This window comes from Malaclemys terrapin, chromosome 7 (genome assembly GCF_027887155.1).
Source record: "Malaclemys terrapin pileata isolate rMalTer1 chromosome 7, rMalTer1.hap1, whole genome shotgun sequence".
NCBI classification, from domain to species: domain Eukaryota; kingdom Metazoa; phylum Chordata; order Testudines; family Emydidae; genus Malaclemys; species Malaclemys terrapin.
Genome location: NC_071511.1, coordinates 95,790,012 through 95,810,241, shown reverse-complemented (window position 1 = coordinate 95,810,241; position 20,230 = coordinate 95,790,012). Strand labels below are relative to the sequence as shown.

The following is a 20,230-nucleotide window of genomic DNA, read 5'->3' as shown; positions in this document are numbered from 1 at the left end:
AGAGGGAACAATTTTGGCCCCTCATTTTGGAGGGTTAAAACCTCCCTCCAAGCTCCCCTAGATACTGCGGACATGGCTACTAGAGGCCTACCCATGGATGTGGTTATGTGAAAAGCATCCTGGCTCCAGTCTTCCAGCCTCCTGAAAAAGATGCAGAATACAGTTGAAGACCTTCCTTTTGAAGGACCCAGGCTCTTTAGCTCTGATACGTACTCCTTCCTCCATCCTCTGAAGGACTTGAGAGTTATCTTATGATCACTGGGAATTTATGTTCCTGCAACAAAAAGATATTTTAATAGGTGTCAAACATCACAGCGAACTAGGCCTTTTCAGTATGACCTGCAACAAGGGTTTCCCAGACCTTCAGCCTTTCAGAGGAGATCTAGACCTCAGAAAAGGGGATTGCCCCCTTCTACAGCAACACCTCCCTCTAAGGGTATGTATACACAGAAAAGAAAAACCCATGGGTGGCCCATGCCAGCTGACTCAGGCTTGCAGCGCTAGGGCAGTGGGGCTGTTTCATTGCTTTGTAGACTTCCAGGCTCAGGCTGGAGCCTGGGCTCTGGGACACAGCAATGAAACAGCTGCACAGACTGAGTCGGCTGGCATGGGCCAGCTGCGGGCTTTTCTTTGCTGAGTAGACATACCCTAAGAAACAGTTCTGACATCTTGGTCGAAGACCTCAAGCAATCTACTTTCCTGGATCCTGTGCTGAACAATTCCATCCATCCCCCCTTTGGAGATCGGCAATCTCATTTCCTCACAGACTATTTTGGACAGATGGATTTTGGAGGTGATTGATGTGGGATACTCCATATGCTTCCACAGTATTTTCCACCCTGAGGAAACCTTCCTTTGAACTGATAGCTTTCCTGTTCTCTCCTCCACCTCTATCTCAAGACTTGGTTCCTTATACATCGCTTCAGCTAGACGAATGGGAGCGCTCACCTGCCAAATACCACCTTTTATAAAAACAGAGTTACACCTTGTCCCATCCTCGCTTCCTCCCAAAGGTCTCTTCAGAATCTCTCATTAATCAAGTGATTTGGCTGCCAGTGTTCTACCCAAAACCTCATGCCTCCAGAGAGGAGACCAGCCTACATATGCCAGATGTCAGAAGGGCCCTCTCCTTCTGCCATGACAGAACTAAGATCTTCTGGGCCTCTCCAAGGCTCTTTGTATCATTTGCTGAGAGAATGAAGAGTCAACTTATTTCCACTCAAGACTGTCAAGGTGGGTTTAGGGTTTCATCTGAACTTGCTATGAATCCAGTGGGATGCAGCTGCCTCAGAGTTACAGCACAATCCACAAGAGCTCAGTCCATATTTATGGCTCCACTGAAGGACATTCTCATAAGACATTTGTAGGACTGCAAAATGATCTTTGATCCATACCTTTTCCAGGCATTATGCCATCTTAACTGCTTCCAGAGATACTACATTTGGTGTCTCAGTCCTCCAAACTGGACTTGCAAACTCTGCACCCACCTTTTTGCTGAGTTACTGCTTGGGACTTTCCTATGGTGGAGCACCCATAGGGCCATATACTTGAAGAGATATTACTTACCTTCAGTGTCTTGAGTTCTTTGAGATGTTTTATCCCTATGGGTTCTATACCCACCTTCCTTCCTCTTGGCTGTGAGGGCTCTGCTTCATTTTTGAGAAGGAACTGAGTGGTGGCAGGACTGCACGTCCCTATATGCCCTCATTTGGAGACAAGAATTGCTTTTGGTGCAGGCACAGGCCTGTAGACACTGCTTTTCATTCTCCAACTGAGAGTGCACAGGCATACAAGCATACTATGTTGGAACACTCCTAGGGACAAAACATCTCAAAGAACTCAAGTTCAGTGTAAAGTACGTAACCTCTCCTCATGTCTATCAGCATAAGATTAGGATGACCAATGAGTCCTCTAAAGCTAGGAAGAAGTTATGAAGCAGTCACCAACAGTTAAAAAGATTCTCATATACAATTAGTACCTTCACTCTTCAGAGGAATATTTTGGGTTAAATATTGAGACCTGTCTTCAACCAGTCAGTATCATGAGCTTACAACTCCATGTAAGAGGTACACCTGCATTTCCTGTATCTGTACCCACAACTCATTCTCAGCTCCCTTTTTTTTTACTTCAAATTAGTCTTTTCTACCAACATAACCAGCCCTTTTCTTCACACCCTGATCTCTGCCCACTTGAAAAAGGAAGATAATTAGCTCCTTTTTTCTTCTCTGTATAATATTGGTAACAATAATAATTAATAAATGACTGCACTTTCCATGTTCAAAGTACTATATAAACATTAACTAATCAATCCTTGCAACGTCCCTCTGATGTAAAACTAACATATATTTAATTTTAGCATGTTTATATCCTAAAAAGGCCGACTGCAATTAGTCTGGATAAGCATTTGAAAGCTTACTCTAACTGAATCTCAGAACCTTTCATAATTGTTCAGCACAATGGATAGATGATCCTGATGCAAAGAGTGAACGGGATATGTTGTCCAGGCTTGCTGGAAGAAAGGTAGCAGTGCTTTATGGGTTGGGGGTGGAGGGGATAAGAGGAAGTCAGAAGCTGCATCAAAAAGAGGTGAGGGTCAGCATGGTTACACTGGCTCATGCCCTGGGAATGTAAATGGGAAGGGTTAAAATGGGCATGCCAGGATGTTAGAAGGCCATTTTTCCACTCAGCACGCAAAGCAGCACCCAGCCTCCCTCCCCTGAAGGTTGTGAATACCAGGTTTGGTTAGGACCTGCTGTGGGCATTTTGCTAGTCGCTCCTTTTTAGGGGGTCTGGGAAGGAATTTTTCCCTCACCACCATTTTGACCTAGGTCAGAGGTGGGCAAACTACGGCCCACGGGGCCCTCCTGCCCGGCCCCTGAACTCCCAGCCAGGGAGGCTAGCCCCCAGCTCCTTCCCCACTGTCCCCCCTACCCTGCAGACATGCCACCATGTGGGCAGCATTCTGAATGGAGGAGCTGCACGCTCCTGCAGAGCAGCGCGGCAGCGTGTCTGGCTCTGGCTGGGTGGCGCGGCTGCCAGACCTGCTGCTCTGAGTGGCATGATAAGGGGGCCGGGGCCAGGGGGTTGGATAAGGGGCGGAGGTTCGGGGGGGCGGTCAGGGAATGGGGAATGGGGGGGTTGGATAGGCGTGGGGTCCTGGGGGGCCTGTCAGGGGGTGGGGTGTGGTCAGGGAGCGGGGGGGGGGGTTGGATAAGCGTGGGAGTCGGGGTGGGGGTGTGGATAGGGGTTGAGGGGCAGTCAGGGGACTGGGAGCAGGGGGGTTGGATAGGGGGTGGGGTCCTGGGGGGGCGGTTAGGGGACAAGGAGCAGGGAGGATTGGATGGGTCGGGTGTTCTGAGGGTGGCAGTCAGGGGGCAGGAAGTGGGAGGGGGTGGATGGGGGCGGGGGCGAGGCTGTTTGGGGAGGCACAGCCTTCGCTACCTGGTCTTCCATACAGTTTTGCAACCCCAATGTGGCCCTCAGGCCAAAAAGTTTGCCCACCCCTGGCCTAGGTGGAGGGCTTTTTTCGTCTTCACCACAATGGTTTCAGGGAGGGCTTATAATGGTGAGGAGGAAAGAAGGTTGGGCTATATGCCATAACTTATTTGGTAAGTGTGGGGCGGATGTCCAGTGCAGATATTCCGTAGGAAAAGCATTCAGTGATCAGATAAATGGCTCAGTAAAGGACTTTAAAAGGAGGTTTGGTTAAAGGAATGGAGCATGGGGTGGGGGAAGTGGGGGAACGACGTTCAGGGCTCCTATGATTGGTATGGCAGGGAGCTGAGCCCCCTTTCTTATAGTCCACCTTAACCTTCCTCTGGCAGGGGTGGGGGGTTGGTAAGATCCAAGCCAGGGGTTGGATGGAAAATGAAGGGGGGCTGGCAGAAGCCCCCAGGTAGTTACTGAATGAACATGGAGTTGCCTGCACTGTACACTTTTATCTGCTGTTGTCCCAGACTTCTAATAATAAAGTTGCAGCGTGATTAAATCCATATCAAGTGTCTCCTGTCTTCCTTGCGGTATAGCCAGACAACCAAGTATGGGATGAGAAGGGGATGCTTTCTCAAAACTTAATGGTAACTAAAACCAGAAGTTCTGTAGTTTAAGACTTCCATAATTGTATACTTTGACATTTAATGACTTTTTGGCTACCTAGATGTTGATGATGACCTTTGCTTAGATGAGTGCATATCGTTCATAATAAGGGAATGAATTGGGATCAGTCATTAACTTGATTGATTAGACCGCACAAGCAATACTTTCCATTTGTGTAAAATCAGAATTTGTTCCTATGAAAAGATGTTTTAAGTAAAAAATATGTCCAGAAACACCACTGTTTGTAAATTATAAATCTATTGTGAAGCTCCTTTATGTGAAAAGAACTTATGCTCTAATAAATTTGTTAGTCTCTAAGGTGCCACAAGTACTCCTATTCTTTTTGCGGATACAGACTAACACGACTGCTACTCTGAAACCTGTCTTTATAGTGACAGATACAATACATACCCTTCCAAATATATGCATGTTTTCTTCGGAGGAAAGAAAGCTGTATTTTATCTTTGGACATTTTCTTGTATGAAAAAGTACAATGAATGCAAATGAATAATAACGTCTAAGCAGTGTTAGTAGTAAGAGGAAAAAGGGAGAAAAAAATATCACATAGGTATTGATTTATTGCTATACATTATTCATATTGCAATGTTGCCCAGAGGCCCCAATCAATGACCAGGGCCCCTTTGTGCTCGGTGCTGTACAGACAAGCAAAATAAAGGCAGTCCCTGCTCTACAGAACACCTTATTTATGATCATGACAAGATTTAACATGTGAATGAAACAGACAGAGGAGAAGGGTTGTGGAACACAGTAACAATAAAAGCAGGCAAATTTTGCCTAAATCAATAGTCTCAGTGATCCCCAAAGTCTCCACCCGCCTAATTAACTCTAGAAGGTAGTGTTTTGTAAATATATATGAGAAGAGTCACCACTAGAACAACTTATTAGGTTATTTAAATATAAAATGTGAAATCCTGTGGTGTTGTTTAAGTAAATAAACAATGTAAGAGAACTAAAAAATTCAGTCTTAGTATGTTTTTGCACAATCAAGTGTAATAGATGAAGGAAAGATGCAACATAATAATTTTTTTGTTTTATTTTAGAACGTCAACCGTGCACATCTATGGCTGGTTCAAATGTGCTCCCCTCCAGTGTAGCTGGTATCAGTAAAGAGCTAGTAGAACTTCAGCACCTCATTCAATTCCCAGAGGAGGTTGCTAGTATTCTGACTGAACAGGAACAGAATCTCTACCGAAAGATCTTGCCCATTGACTACCTCTGCTTCTTAACCAGGGATTTGAGTAATGCTGAATGTCAGAGCAAACTTCCATGCATTAAAGCTTCCATATCTGCGACTATTCTTTCCTCCCAAAATGGTGAACACAATGTTATTGAAGATCTCGTGACAAGATTTAATGAGGTAAGCCAAGATATTTTAATTACTTCATAAGTGGTTTGATACAATTTATGGGCCAGTTTTTCCCTTTTATCTAATGGATACCCTAACAATAATTTTTAAAAATGAATGATGAAATTTTTAAAGCTGATCAGGGAGCCACACAACTTCTATTGATATTAAGGGGAGTTATGTGACTAACTTACTTAGTCAGCTTTGAAAATCTCAACCCAGGCTTTTCTCCCAAATTGGAAATGTAAACAAGAAAAAAAACGTTAAATCAAGACTTGTTCTCCTGTAATGTATTTATTTTGGCATGTATTCTCAATCACATTATTACTCTGCTCAGAAGCTGGAGGGTATTTTTTTGTGGACAAAGAATGGTCTTCTTAGTAGTCAGGATGGAAGGATTATGAACTAGGAGTTTTTGGACTCCACTAACTACTTACATAATGATGTAACTGTAATCTGGAGAAAGTTAATCCCTTTGTGTGTCTTTGATATTATTATACAAGAAGTGTGACTTAGCTGGGTACTTTTCCATGAACCATATCTTGAGGTCCTTAGTATGTTTTTTTTTTTTTTTTCCCTCAGTTTTTAGTCTGGTAAACTCCCATTGACTTTAATGGAAATTTGACTAAGGGAAAACTTAGTAAAAACCTCAGGATTCACCTAAATTTATGAAAGCCAAAAATACAGTTTTACCTCAAGCCTACCCTTTGCTCAGTCTGTTCTGCCTAACCATAGGATGTATTTTGTATTCTTAAATGAGATCCTAAAATTCAGTGAGAGCACAGAAATGTGTGTGTAGATCAGGCCATGTATTTAACCCCTAATGAACTGTCTGGGTCCCAGGTAAATAAGAACTGAGAACTAACTGTTCTCTTCCAAAATATTTTTATTCCTAGCAGGTCACAAGATACAGGTACTTAAAATCCTGTAATTCTTTTGGTTTTCCCTAATTCAGTTCTAAGATAAGAACATCTAGTGATAGAAAACTGGTAAATACTGTCTTGAGAATGCTACAGAAAGCTGTAGAATACAGCTTTTAAATTATGTAAATGACCTCTAGTTACAGCAGTTTCTGAAATATTAGTCCCAGTTCTCCAGTATGTTGGGGCTGCTTTGTGTTTCTCGGTAGTGAGAAGAAGCCTTAAAGCCATCAGCTCCGACCTGTGGAGGATTCTCCCTGCCTAGGATACCTATTTTATGGCCACCTGCATGAGGAATGTAGTTGGGAAGAAAGGGGAGTGACCAGAGCTCTCTTGTGTCCTGGCAATCTGCAGCTGCCCAAGTGGCCCCCTGGGGCATTTTGTAGTTAACTGGTGCAAACTAGGAAAGCCTTCATGTTGTTGTAACTTGCAGTTTGGGACAGGGGTTGGGTGAAATATTTTGGCCAAAACATTTTTTTGTTGAAAAAAATATAGAACGCCAAAATGGTTTGCAAACTTGTCTATTTCCCTGAATTGTTCAGTTTGGGGGGAGTAAGGAAGACCTGAAAAAGTCAAAACATTTCATTTTGACATTTTCAAAATGAAACATTTTGATTTTTCATTTTGAAACATCTTTTTGTTTGCTTTAAATTTTCTTTAGTTTTTTTTATCCAACTTGAAACTAAATTTTTACATTTTTTCCCCCCCCCCCCAATTCATGGAATAGTCTGTAAAACTTCAATTCTGGGTTGACGCAAAACTAATATTTCCCCCCCAATTTTTTTGAAAATTGCCAGACAACTGAAAAAAAAATCTGTTATTCGCACTGCTCTATGTGAGACCACAACAGCCCCAGGATTGGGGAGGACACCACTGATTTAAAAGCAATGATCATTTGAATTCTGATCTTGTGATTTGTCGAGGATAGCTAGGAGTATTTTATGTCCAGTGTGAAGCTGAAAATTAAAGCTATCATTGGCAAAAGTACATTACTATATTTTCTAACCCTAGTGGGTTGTGATCTATCAGACTTTGCAACTGTCACTATTCCTTCAACCTAACTGTACTTTTTTTTGGCACTACTCCAAGATTAATTCCTCAGAGCAGCAGTTCTCAAACTGTGGGTTCTAACTCCATTTTAATGGGGTCACCAGGGCTGGCGTTAGACTTGCTAGGGCCAAAGCTCTACCACCCAGGGCCAATGCCAAAGCCCTGGCGGGGCTCAAGTTACAGGCCTCCCATCTGGGGCTGAATCCCTTGAGCTTTGGCTCCCCACCCAGGAAGGAGACTCGGGCAGGCTCAGGCTTCAGTCCCCCCTCCTGGGGCAGTGTAGTAATTTTTGTTGCCAGAAGGGGGTCATGGTGCAATGAAGTTTGAGAACCCCTGCCTCAGAGCATTGTAATTTTAACTTAATCGTTAATACAATGTATTACTTCTAAGTGGTGTTTGCAATAGATTTTTTTAACTGAAAAAACGTTGTGTTTAGAGTTGCTGTGTAATATTCACTGCCCCAATAAATCAGTATCTTAGCATCTGCTTTATTTTATAGCACAGTTGAATATATATCAGTGTCATATCCTACCAACAAGAGTGGACTTTCTAAATGGCTTTGTTTTCAAATGTGCAAGAAAATTCCTGCACAGAGAGTCATACTTTTGTTGGCAGAAGACAATGAGTGCTTGCTGATTTTCTGGCATTGCCCACAAGAATACTGGAGTGTATTTATACTCTGGGAGCCAAAATGAATTTCAAAATGACAGGCTTTTGCTACATAATGGGAGAAGATTATTTCATATTTTCCTTCTTTTCAACAGAAATTATTGCATGCGAATTATCTTTCATCTAGTGATGTGCTTTGTGGGTTTTTTTTATAAACGTAACTGTAAAGTTATCCTATTTAGTAGTTGTTGTTTCATGATAAAAAGGAAATTCAGCCAAATCTTAACACACTTAAAGGAGTTTTCACCGAATAAGGACTGCAGGATTGGTATTAAGTAACTTCTGCAAAAAATGTGCCTGTTAGGCTTAATCAAATAGGGACAAATCCTGCTCCCATTGAAATAAATGTTATTACTATTATTTAATATTTATATTACAACAACACCCAGATGCCTCATTCATGATCCAGGCCCCAAATTTCCATTGACTTCATGGTGCAGGATCAAGATCAAGCCGTAGAGAGTAGAAACATTGTGTTTCCTTTGTATATGAATTACATTAAGTGCAGTTGCTATTATGAAACTTCTGCTTACTGTATATTTAAATGACATCACTAGAGGATATAGACAACACAATATGGTAATATTCTGATAGCTTTTATTTGCTTTAATTTTTTTAAATCACTCCAGTTACCACTGGTTCACGCTTCAGACTTGAATTGCAATATTTGGGCTTAGAAGGGAGGAAAAGCATGTTAATAGCTCATAAGAGGCAATATAAGGGATATGAAAAGGGGAAAGAATCCATGATGTATGGTCAACACCTTATGGAATGGGAATGATTTATGAAGGGTGATCCAGAGGAAGGGCTGTCTTATGCACCATGTATAATTTCTGTTTAATTTATAGCACTTAAATGTATTGGATCTGCTTGTGTGGTAGTATACATTTATTTTGCATTTGCTTTTGTTATGAGATGATAGCATGGAATGCCTGTCATATAGGCTTTTGAAAATGCAAGAAAAGGTTTAAAAAAAAAAAGCTAAATTAAATGTAGTGAATAGTCAGCCTCCCTCTTAACATAACACATAAGGAGAAATGTGTTAGTTTTGCTCCTAGTCAGAAGAGATTTGAGGTAGAATGTATTTAATTCAATTGGAAGTGTCTGAGGCCTTTTCATAAAGAAAAGGTGATCAGCATCAAAATGTGAGTGGTTAGGAGAGATCCTTGCGAGCAACAATATCATTCACAAGACGTGAACCACTTCTGATTGGAGTAGAGCAGCATGTGGATTCCTGACTTCTGAGGGCAATTGTAGGGATAAATTAAATTACTCAGATTTTTTTCAGCAATGTCTACAAAAGTGAGAACACTTGGATATCTGTTTTCCCAGGGATCATGAAATGGTGCGTTTTAACTCTGAACAGCATAGGGATTATGCATGAGGGGGAACCTGATGCTATTTCAATGCAGTTAGATCATGCACAGATATAATAAAAGATCTTGTGATGGTCAAATCTTAAAAAACAACTTATGAATATAATTGCTATAGTGTCAGCATTTCTTTGTTGCTTCAGTAGGCTCACTTATATTCATGACTAGAACAAATACCTCTACTGCAGTTAGAAGACACCTTTGTCTGTCAAAGATGGTTATTTAAGATTATTGTGGGTTTTTTCCCCAGAGATTTAGGGAAAGCTTTTTGAGAAAACAGTAGCATTAAGATTAGAGAGAAACTAACTCTATCTATAACATTTTAATAAAAAGAAAAATAGAATAATAAAAGTGCCTTCAATACAGACTTCAGTTCTAGCATAGAGGTGCTAGAGCAAGATAGCATAGATTGAAATTACTGGCCAGAACTTCACAGATAATAGAATGAATACATGACTAGCAAATTATTTTCTTGATGAGCTGAGCCTGGATAAGGGAAGCCTACATCTGTTTAAAGGAAGCATGACCATTTGGGTATTGGAGGTATGTGATTCAGGGAGTATATATCATTACACTGGAGAGACTTCCTTGCCGGAGATTTGTAACCCACTGGTCAGTGTGCCTTACATGTCTTGCTCTGTGCCTGATCCACAGATGAGTCTGTTTACAGGCCACAACTATAAAGAGCCTGCTTCCTTAGCTCAAGTCGCTTTTATATCTAGAAGTCCCCAGTTCAGTCCCTGGTGTCAGCCATGATGGCAGCTGTCCTAGGTTCATCCAATCACCTTTTTCAAAAATGTATGTGGGGAAAAAAGGCTAATAGTGAATAATCTGTGACTATAAAGAGTAACAGAACCATTCTCAGAAATGGCCAGGTACCCGGATCTGTATTCCATCTTTTTCACTGTACTTTAGAACATTGGGTAGTATGTACAGTTCTAGATCTAAAGGGCCTAACCAAATCCACAAGGAAATACAGGTTTCAAATATAATATACGTATCATCTCGTAAACCTGCTGTTTCTCTCAGGAATTTATTATCTCTGATGGACCTTCCAGGTGAATATGTAAGTAATAGTATGGCCCAATCTCATAAGATCTCTAGTGTTTGTGTAGCCTCTGCAACATTTTTTTCAGCTTTCTGATAAGATCAAATTCACTGGAGTTAATATAGAAAGGAAAAGCAGTGGTGAACATTACTACTAGAGTACAGATTACTAATAATGCTAATATAGAAAGACAGGATATCACATTGAAGAAATAGTTGATAAAACTGACATTAAAATGGAAAAAAGAATGGAGAAAAAAAACCAGACTTGTCAATATGGGGGCTAGATATGTACTGGACTTTAAAAAGAAAAATTCAAAATGTTGGAGAATGAGGGAAGGCAAAACATTTGAGATTAATTTCCAGTGAGTGAAGACAATATGGATCTGTTCAGATTCATAGGAAAGCTATCTGATCTTCTAGATCTCTAAGATTAAAATGATCCATTGTATACTCAGTGATGCCATAAAACTTCTGTGATGAGATATTGTAGTGCAGAGGAAAACAGAAGATTACAGTATGATAGTTATCCTGGCTGATAAAAGAGAAACAGAAGTGAGAGAGAATGGTGGCTTTAAGACATGGAGGTATTAAAATCCTAATTTTTCCAGAATTGACACAGCAGATGAAAAGGAAAGTCGCAGATCAAGCAGTCCTTGTGAAGGAGTAAAATCTGTTGTCCTTGTAACCAGTGAGGTTACAGGTCACACATGGAGAACAGACCCATCTGTTCTCGGACACCCTATCATCAGCTGCTTTGTTGCTGTAAATCTGATAAGAAGAGCAGATTGAAAACAAAGCAAGAAATTCCATCAAAGTCAGGAAAAAAAAAAGACAAAACCATAAAGCCATGATAAATGACATAAATGTCTACCTGGGGATTTTAAAGCGGATCAAACTAAGTTTAACTGGTTTGAAAATGGTCACATACAATGGCGCAATCACTGTGTGCTGACTGCACATTTGCTCTAAACTCTAGAGTCCTTTGGCCAAGTAAACTAGGTTTGCTGCAGATTGAACTAGTACCGTCTATTATTCTTGTGAACGTAGTTGCTGTGCACCACTTGTGACATGCTTCCATCAGCTGTCCCATCGTGCTTTGCAGATTAACCATTATTGACTTGTTCGTTCACCTGTATGCCCTTCCATGCTCTGGTATCAAGTTCCCAGGAGGTCTCCTTCTTTCTTTAAAAGATGGTGGGGAGCCAGAATGTGCCCATTTGCTGCTGGAGCCAAGTGTTTCAGCATTCTTGCAATACAACTGTATCTAGAGTGATAGCACTCTAGAAGCCCCATAACATGTCTTGCGCAGCTGCTTGGAGCTGTGCTGAGACCATGGATCTCATTACCATCTGGGAACAAGCATCAGGATAGAAAGCTCTTGTGGCCAACCACTGGAACGAAGACTTTTTTGTGGATATTGCCCAGCAGATACCTGAAAGGAGCCATGACTGGGATACTGACCAGTGACATATAAAGAGCAAGTAGCTCAGAAGTACATTGAAATGAGCAACAAAAGAATGCAATCGAGCAGAGAACATGTGACCTGTCCATTTGATGATGAACTGGACAGGATTCTACACCATATGGAGCTTGCTGGCTGCACGTTTCCCTCCCTTTCCTTCCACTGAGGACAACTGACAAGGCCCACAGGAGGATGCTGGGGATAAGCTGTCCCCTGAGAGGTAGGATCTTTTTGGGACTTAGGACCCTGACTTTGGCCAGCTGGAAAACCAGTTGCAGTCATGTCCTGCTGCAATATGCCCTGAATCTTGCCCTGCATCAGCGTAGCCAAAATCAAGAGTCAGACAATCTAAAGGGGCTGTAGAGGCTATTACTATCTGGCTGGGCCTTTGACATAACCTCATAGTCCCCCTCCCCAATCACTTTGACATCATACAAGCACCACAAACGAAACTGTATAATTTAAAGCAGCAACATAATTTTAACCCACCCGCTCTCCCAACCTATTAAGGTACAGCAGCAAATACCATAAACAGCAGAGAGAAATCCCAGGACACCAGTGTCTCCTCACACACAAAAATGCTATCATGGCCTGGCTGGAATATGAATAAGCACCTGTTTTTTTTTTTTTCCATGTTCCCACACTACACCCCTACAACATTCAGTTTGTCAAGGACAGGGCCTCTGGCTACTGATTGGAGGCTGGCCAACGTGAGATGGTGAAAAAGGAAGACATGGGACAAGACATTTGTAGAACTCAGAAGACCGCACTGGCTGAATGGTAGAGGCAGTACATGATGACCCAGAGGGAGAAATAAATGCAGTGGTCAAGGAAAGCATCATCAAGGCTAAAGAGGCAAAAAAGGCCGGGAGATGCAGAGGCCACTCGTGTATGCTGTTCTCAGATAGAATGCTCTCCTACAAAACACGCTTCTGCAAGATCAGCAAGCCTTGCAGTCCCATAAACTGGGACCAAGCCATGTCTTTCAGCCCCTGGACATTACTGGTTACTCAGACCAGCAGTAACTCCTCCCCACCATATCCACAAAGCACTTGTTCCAGAGGCCATTCCCCTCTCAGGTCCATTATCTGCCCACCTAGAACACTGGCTCCTTGGCACCTGATACTTTTGAACTCTGCAATGCACCTGAAAATTTTGAGCCATAGCACTCAACCCCTGAACCACACGTAAAAGAAGAGACAGAGGGAAGAGAGATGTGCTTGTAACTTTAAGGATGCCCCCAACCCCTCCAACTCTTATTTTTGCACTGTTTGCATTGTTGTACTTTCAGTCTGGTTTTCACTGTTTTATTTAAAGGTTCACTGTTCGTTGGTTACTCAGACTATTTTGATAAATGTATTTTCAAATAAAAAGGTAGTTATTTATCTAGTGTTCACTTAGAATTTTATTTTGGCTTTGTTACTGTTTAAAAAAACTGTATAAAATAAATCTCATGACTCATCCATACGTCACACACAATCTTTTAAATAAAGCTAAAATAATACATACGGTTTTATGAAAGTATATCGGCAACCTCCCACTGCCACTACCAATAAACGATACTGTACTGCTAACAATCTATCCCAACCTCCCCTCCCCCATGGATTACAGCTGGATTTACGGTTACACATGTTCAGGTATGAGACTCAAAAATATGAATAGGCATTCCCTGGGTGTTAGTGTTCTCTGTGGGACATAATGCTGGCTGCTCGAACCATCAAGCAAGTCTCTTCACCTCATCCTTCTACCCATCATTGAGGCTTTCCCCCTTGTTCTCACCAGTGTTATGCATAACACAGCATGCTACTATAATGGTCAGGAATTTTTTTCTGCTGCTTCCAGACGGTTCCATAAGCAATGCCTGCTGCTTTTCAAATGTCAAAATGCACACTTGACCACCATTCTGTAACTACTCAAGTGATAGTTAAAAAGTTCCTTCCTTCTGACCAAGCAACCTGTGAATGGCTTCATTAATCAGGGCATCAGAGGATAAAACAAGGTCTCCTAGAATAGCTGGACCAACCTTAACACCATTAGTGTCCAAAGTGGTTATTGGAGCAAAGAGCACAATGGAGAAATACCCCTTTCTATTTATAAACTGTACTCTGGCACGGAGGGGGGCAGAAATGCTAGGGATATGGATTCCATCAACTGCCTAATACAGTTTGGGAAGCCCATGAGTGCAAAGTCATCAATCATCTCCTGATTCACCACCACGCTGAACTGATTGGCTATAGACCAGTAACATTCTGGGGTGGCCAGCTTCCAGACGACAAAGATTATCCACGTCTCTACAATGATAGGGCACTGTATGTTTTTATGCTGTCACTGAAGGTCCAGAGTCAGTTCCTTGCATATTTTTTTTTATTTAAAGGAGCCCTTCCCATTCTGAAATTCTCTCACCTCTGCTGGTCATTCCCAGGTCTGCAGAATTATCCTCTCTCATCAATCCATGCTGGTTTGCTAGGCCCAGAAACTGTGCTGTGTAGCTGATCCAGGAATTAAGTCCTCTAGTTCCAACAGGTTGGCTTCCTTGTCCTGGTGCAACAGCTCTGCAGTGTTCTGCTGCTGCTGCCTGTGATGGAGTATGTAAACCTTACTGCGGGACAGAAGGGATTTAGGAGCAATTCTGGGCCCAGGTGACTTTGCACCACCACACTTGCAGAGCCTGCCCCAGCTGAAGGAGGAGCTGAAAAGAAGGGGAGGGGACAGACAGCAGATGAGGAGAGACATGTATCTTGGGAGCTCCTGCATAACGGTACAGGAGGAGTCCTGGCTGCAAGATGCAGGTACTGCAGGCTCTAGAGGGGGGATTAGCCTTTCCCTAGGAGTAGGGAACCCTTTACTTTAACTGCTGGTGGATCATTGATAAGGCTTTTGACCACTCCTTAGACTGGGAAAGTAATTGGTAGGAAGTGGTCCAGGGAAGCAACTCAAGCACTCTGGAGTGTTTGTGATCACTGCCTCTGATAGGCACCTGGGTCAGAGCCTGATGGAGAGGGAGGGACCAGGCTCCCCTACCAACCACCCTTTCATGAAGGGGGCACAACCTGCCACCTCACCCCCTGTGGAGATAAGGGCAGGGAGACAGAGACATTGTAAGCTCTGAGTCAAGGATGCTCCCCACACAGGTGCCCAGAGGTGGGCTGAAGACTCTTTGTTTTGTGGGGACATTGGACTATATACATTTTGTTGGACTCTGAGACCCCATAAAGGGGCAAACTCAATTGGTGACCTGGCCAGAGGGCCAAGTCGCTACCCACTGGAAGACAGACTACCACCAGAGTGTCTGAGTGATTGCTAGCAAAGGATGCCAGAGATGGGGGATGAGCTGAGACACAGTGACCTACCTGCTAGTCAGCACCACTGAACAGCCTAGCCTGGTCACACTGCCATTGAATGTTCTCATGCACCTCACCATCTGCTTTGTGGGTGCAGCAGGCGAAGTCCAACACAGAATGCTATAATACAGCCCAAGCATTCATGCTTGCCACCATTGTGGCATGGTGCATTTCTGGTTCCATGGTGATAGGAATTTGAAAATTGCACTAACATGCTCAGAAAGGAAGCATGATGCTGAGATAGCGGAAACATGGGATTGAGAGGGGGGGGGGAAACAGCTAGCACACTAAAAATAGCAGTGCACACATGTCCACATGGGCTTCAGAGCAGGCTGGCAATGCGCATATGTACTGAGAAATCAGTGGGTTGTACAGCCTCTCCACTGTGATAACAAAAGACCAGAATCTGTTGTCAGTAACGCTGATACAAATCCAGAGTATTTCTGGTATAACAGACTAATTTGATGACTCCAAGATATATTGACTAGGGATTTATTGATTGTTAAATCTATTAAGACTTCAATTATGATCACAGTAAAAAAAATAATTAAAGGAATGTATTGACGAGATCACCTCTTTCATTACAAATTAAGTACTGTACAGCTGTATGTATAACACATAATATCAAATATACAGTAGTTAAGCAGTCCTTCAGATTTTCATAGTTCTCCAGTAGATGTGTCAGTGTTCCCTTTCATCTGGGTTACATTATAGGTACCTTTGCCTTCAGTTGAATTAAATAAGTGTGACACTTATATAACTTAAAAACTTCATGAAAATGTATTAGCTGCTAGGTTAAATCTTTAGTTACGTGTCTCACCTACCATTCGATAGTCCTCCGTGCCAAAGAGCTAAGCATATTCATTCTATGTAAGGAGATCATATTTTAGATTAAAAATAAGGAGAGGTGTGTGTGTGTGTCTTACAGGCTGCAGCAACTCTGAGAATAATAAAATGGCAGCTGTCTCAACTCAGACTGAGGACCAGATTCTCAGCTGCTGTAAATGGGCATAGCTCCTTGACTTAATGGAACTACGCTGATTAACACCTGCTGAGTGTCTGCCTAGAATTAGTAAAAATGTAAGAGTGTAGGACCCAGAGAACAAAAGTATGATACAGTGGTATGTTCTATAGTTGTAATGGATTCCAGGTTCCTATAATCACCCAGATTTCACCCATTCCTCAATTTCTCCAAAAATAAAACATTCCTGAAATTTCACATTGTCTCATTCCAGGTTTGAATTTTTCTAGGAAACTTTGGGGAAAAATCATAAGGAGTTTTAAAGTTAGGCTGCCAAATTCTGTGTTATACTGTGACCCATTTTAGCCACCCTGGAAATGCAAAAAGGGCCATAAAGCCAGTGGATCCAGGTACTCTGACACATACACTGGGGACTGCAAGCAGATGGTGTATAGTGGAGGGAAGGCAGCATGGCCAAAGTGCCACTGAATTCTAGCCATTCTCAGCAGCCAAAACCATTTCTTGGAGCCATAGGTAACTTGAAACTTCCCTATTCTGGACCTAGCCCCTGACAAAATTTAAGGGAGGCACAAAGATAAATTTGTGTATACCACACTGCCTCTAGGTATCTGCATCTAAGAACAAAAGTGAGGGAGTTGTGTACTGGATTTGGGAATTGGCTTCCATCTCTGGCCGAAGACTGATAAGGTTCTCACACTTATGCCTTTTTTCCTTCAGTTAACTATCTCCTAAACCTTACATTCTCCCCCCATATTATTTTTCTAATATACATGTGACAAGTTAAAAAAAAATCCAATATTTTGATGACGCTGCTGAATTCTTACCTAGTTTGCTATGATAGTCAATAATTTAGCATCACCATCTTAATAGCACATACTGAAACATGAATTTGGGTTATTCAGCTGAATATCCACCTCCAACAATAATCTACCAGTTTCTGGTCCTTTGGGGGGGGATGACTTCTTCCTTCTGTCTGGAGTGAGGGGCAAGCAGAGACAGTGAAATTTTTTTTGCTTCCTTTCTGTGAAGGCTAGGGGAAGGGATCAGATTAGGAAATGGAGAGATCTTTAGTAGTGAGGAAAGGTTGAAAAAAAAAAAAAACACAAACAGGAAGCCATTGGGCAGGGATCTTCACTTTCTCTTTATGAACATGAGAGGGAACAGAGAAGATCCATTAAGGGCAGATTGTGCAGGGGAAGTCAGCAAGGTGTACGTATGGGAATCTTCACACCCCACCCCTATGTTACAAAGAAAGGAGCTGGAGAGGGTCATGGTGGGGGGGGAGGGAGAAGAAAGAAAGAGTGCACAAGGACTGAGGGATCTTCAGTACTTTTCTTCCCAGGAAGATTTCTTCAGGGACATGCTTCTCTCCTTCGCACTCAGGCAAAGTAGGAGCAATGAGCTCTCTGTCCTCTTCTCTTGGTCAGGAGAGAGAGAGAGAGGTGAAAATCTCCTTATTCCTTGATGCACCCCATTCTTGTTCTCACTTGTGTATGTATACCTCTGTGTGTGTGCAGGGGGTGAGGATGGTGATTTGGAATTCTTCACCCACTGCATACTTAAGTCAATAAAGAAAGTGATTTAATGCATGGTAATCTATTTTCAGTTATTTATAATTTATTTCTCAACCTAAACTTGTAATGTATTCCACATTGTGGTGCAAGTAAAGTGTGACATCTTAAAACAAAACTCAATTCAGGTAACCCAGAAACATTTACACTGAATGTAACTAAAGTTATGGGAGGAGAGCAAGGATGAAAAGTTTCAATATAAAAAAGGTGACTTTTTGAAAAATTAAAAATGCCTGAAAACAAGTGAGGAATGAGAGTACCTCCTGAACTATATCTCTTGTATGGCACTGCTACTTTGATACTATAATCATGCATTAGGTTTGTCACTAATATTCTGATTTCTAACAAAAGAATAATTATTTGTCAAATTTAAATAACTGATCATTTTAATGACATAATGTTTCAGGTTTCTCATTATCATTCAAAACAAAATTTAAAAATCATCAAGAGATACATGACCTGAAACTATCTAACAGGGGTTGCACTCACCTCTTGCAAGCACCCCCTGGCCGAGCGTGTGTGCATGCACTCTCTACCTGTTTGTGATGGGTCTTCACGGACTCAGCCCTTTGGCCAAGTCACATACAGTCGGTCTGTGATAAAAGCAAAGCAAACCCTTTCGGGATAGAAGTCCAACAGGGGCCTCGACCAGTGCCCTCTGTAATATCTCTCGGTTTGTCCCTGCTTTGGACTAGAGCAGTGCCCCAGGGCTCCTTCCCTGAAGGCAATGTCTTCACCCTCTCAGGGCCTTTCTGGCCCCAGCTCTTCAGCTGGGCCACTAAGTTCATTCCCCTTCTAGGGAACCTCAAAGTCCAGGCCCACCCTCTACTACAGGTCCCAGCCTAGGGACCCTATAGATAGCAGCCATCCCTTTAAATAAACTGTGTTGCTGCTATATTCCCTGGGTCAGTTCCCCATGGCTGCCGCACAGTCTTCACCCTTAACTCAGGGCCTTGTCCTGGTGGAGTCCCAGTAGCCAACCCAGAGCCCCATCCACTCTCCACCAGCTCTAACAAGAAACTGAACTCACTCTGCCCCTGCAGCTCTTCTTATACTAGCCTGCTGGGCCCTGATTGGCTGTTTGGGAAGCAGCCTCTCTAGGCAACTCAGAGGACCTCTCTACTGCCCTTTTCTGGGGCAGGGTGTGGCCAGGCCACAAGGTCTCCATCAGGGGACCTCAGGGCCTAGTCCACCCCATCACACTGTGTAAATAAACATTGCTCCATCTTCGGTCAGCATTTTTTCACAATGCCTAAATGGGTTTGCATAATACTTTTTAAAAGTATATGTTGTACAAATATCAAACTGTTTTCAGTCCCTGTCATAGTGTTTAATCAGGGAAGGGAGTTTGTTCGTAATTCTGAAACATTCATAACCTTAAACAAAAACATTATGGTTGTTCTTTCAAAAGTTTACAACTGAACATTGACTTAATACAGCTTGGAAACTTCACTATGCAGAAGAAAAATGCTGCTTTTAACCATCTTAATTTAAACAAAACAAGCACAGAAACAGTTTTCTTAACTTGTCAAATCTTTTTAACCCCCCCCCCTTTTTTTTAAGTAGTTTACATTTAACATAGTACTGAACTGTAATTACTTCCCCTCCCCACCCTCTCTGATGCCTGATTGCATACTTCCAGTTCCAAATGAACTGGTTGGCCAGTCAGTTTGTAACTCTGGTATTTGTAACTCTGAGGTTCAACTGTATATGTCACTGGAGTTGTATGAAACAGCCTAAGCATATTGGTGAATCTGGTCCATCAAATTTCTCTCAGCAGTATTTTGACTTCAGAGAGAAGTGATAAAATTGCAGTTGCTGGATATGAAGAATGACTTTGTTTGATTTCATTCTGTGTACTATAAATCCTGCTTTTCAAATAGTGGAATGAAATTTTTCTCTCTTGTCACTATATAGTGCATGATATCTTGATGAAGATTCTTATTTTACATGCCTATGGTTTTAATGTGTAGCTCAGTTTTATATTAATAATTAAACAATTTTGTTGCATACAGGATTATAGATCGTGACATTTATCCTTTGCAAAATTCACCTCTAGTCTTGGTTGGAGAGATTTAAAATATACTTAATTACTCTGTCAGTATAAAAATGTGTGTTTTCTACTCCAGTAAAATTACTATTAATTCAGCTGCATTTTATTACAGAAGCATATGCACCATTTATTTTTCTATACTAGGTTGTAGAAGAGGCATGTGCTATAATTTTATCCTGTGATAAACCTGTAAATTTGTTCATCCTTTCATTTACTAGCAGTATATACTATACTTCAGTGATACACACAACAGCACATATACTAATTTAACTTTTAAAAATATATTATTGCTCCATGT

General features: G+C 41.9%; 1 protein-coding gene across 3 annotated transcripts in view; it reads left to right on the top strand.

The window, feature by feature from the left end:
* PLCE1 (phospholipase C epsilon 1) overlaps positions 1 to 20,230 on the top strand; it is a 319,039-nt gene that overhangs the window by 189,910 nt on the left and 108,899 nt on the right. For all 3 annotated transcript variants that reach the window (XM_054033535.1, XM_054033536.1, XM_054033534.1), the window contains exon 4: positions 5,157 to 5,473. In XM_054033535.1, coding sequence (XP_053889510.1) covers positions 5,157 to 5,473 — 317 coding nt within the window. The remainder of the gene's footprint in view (positions 1 to 5,156; positions 5,474 to 20,230) is intronic.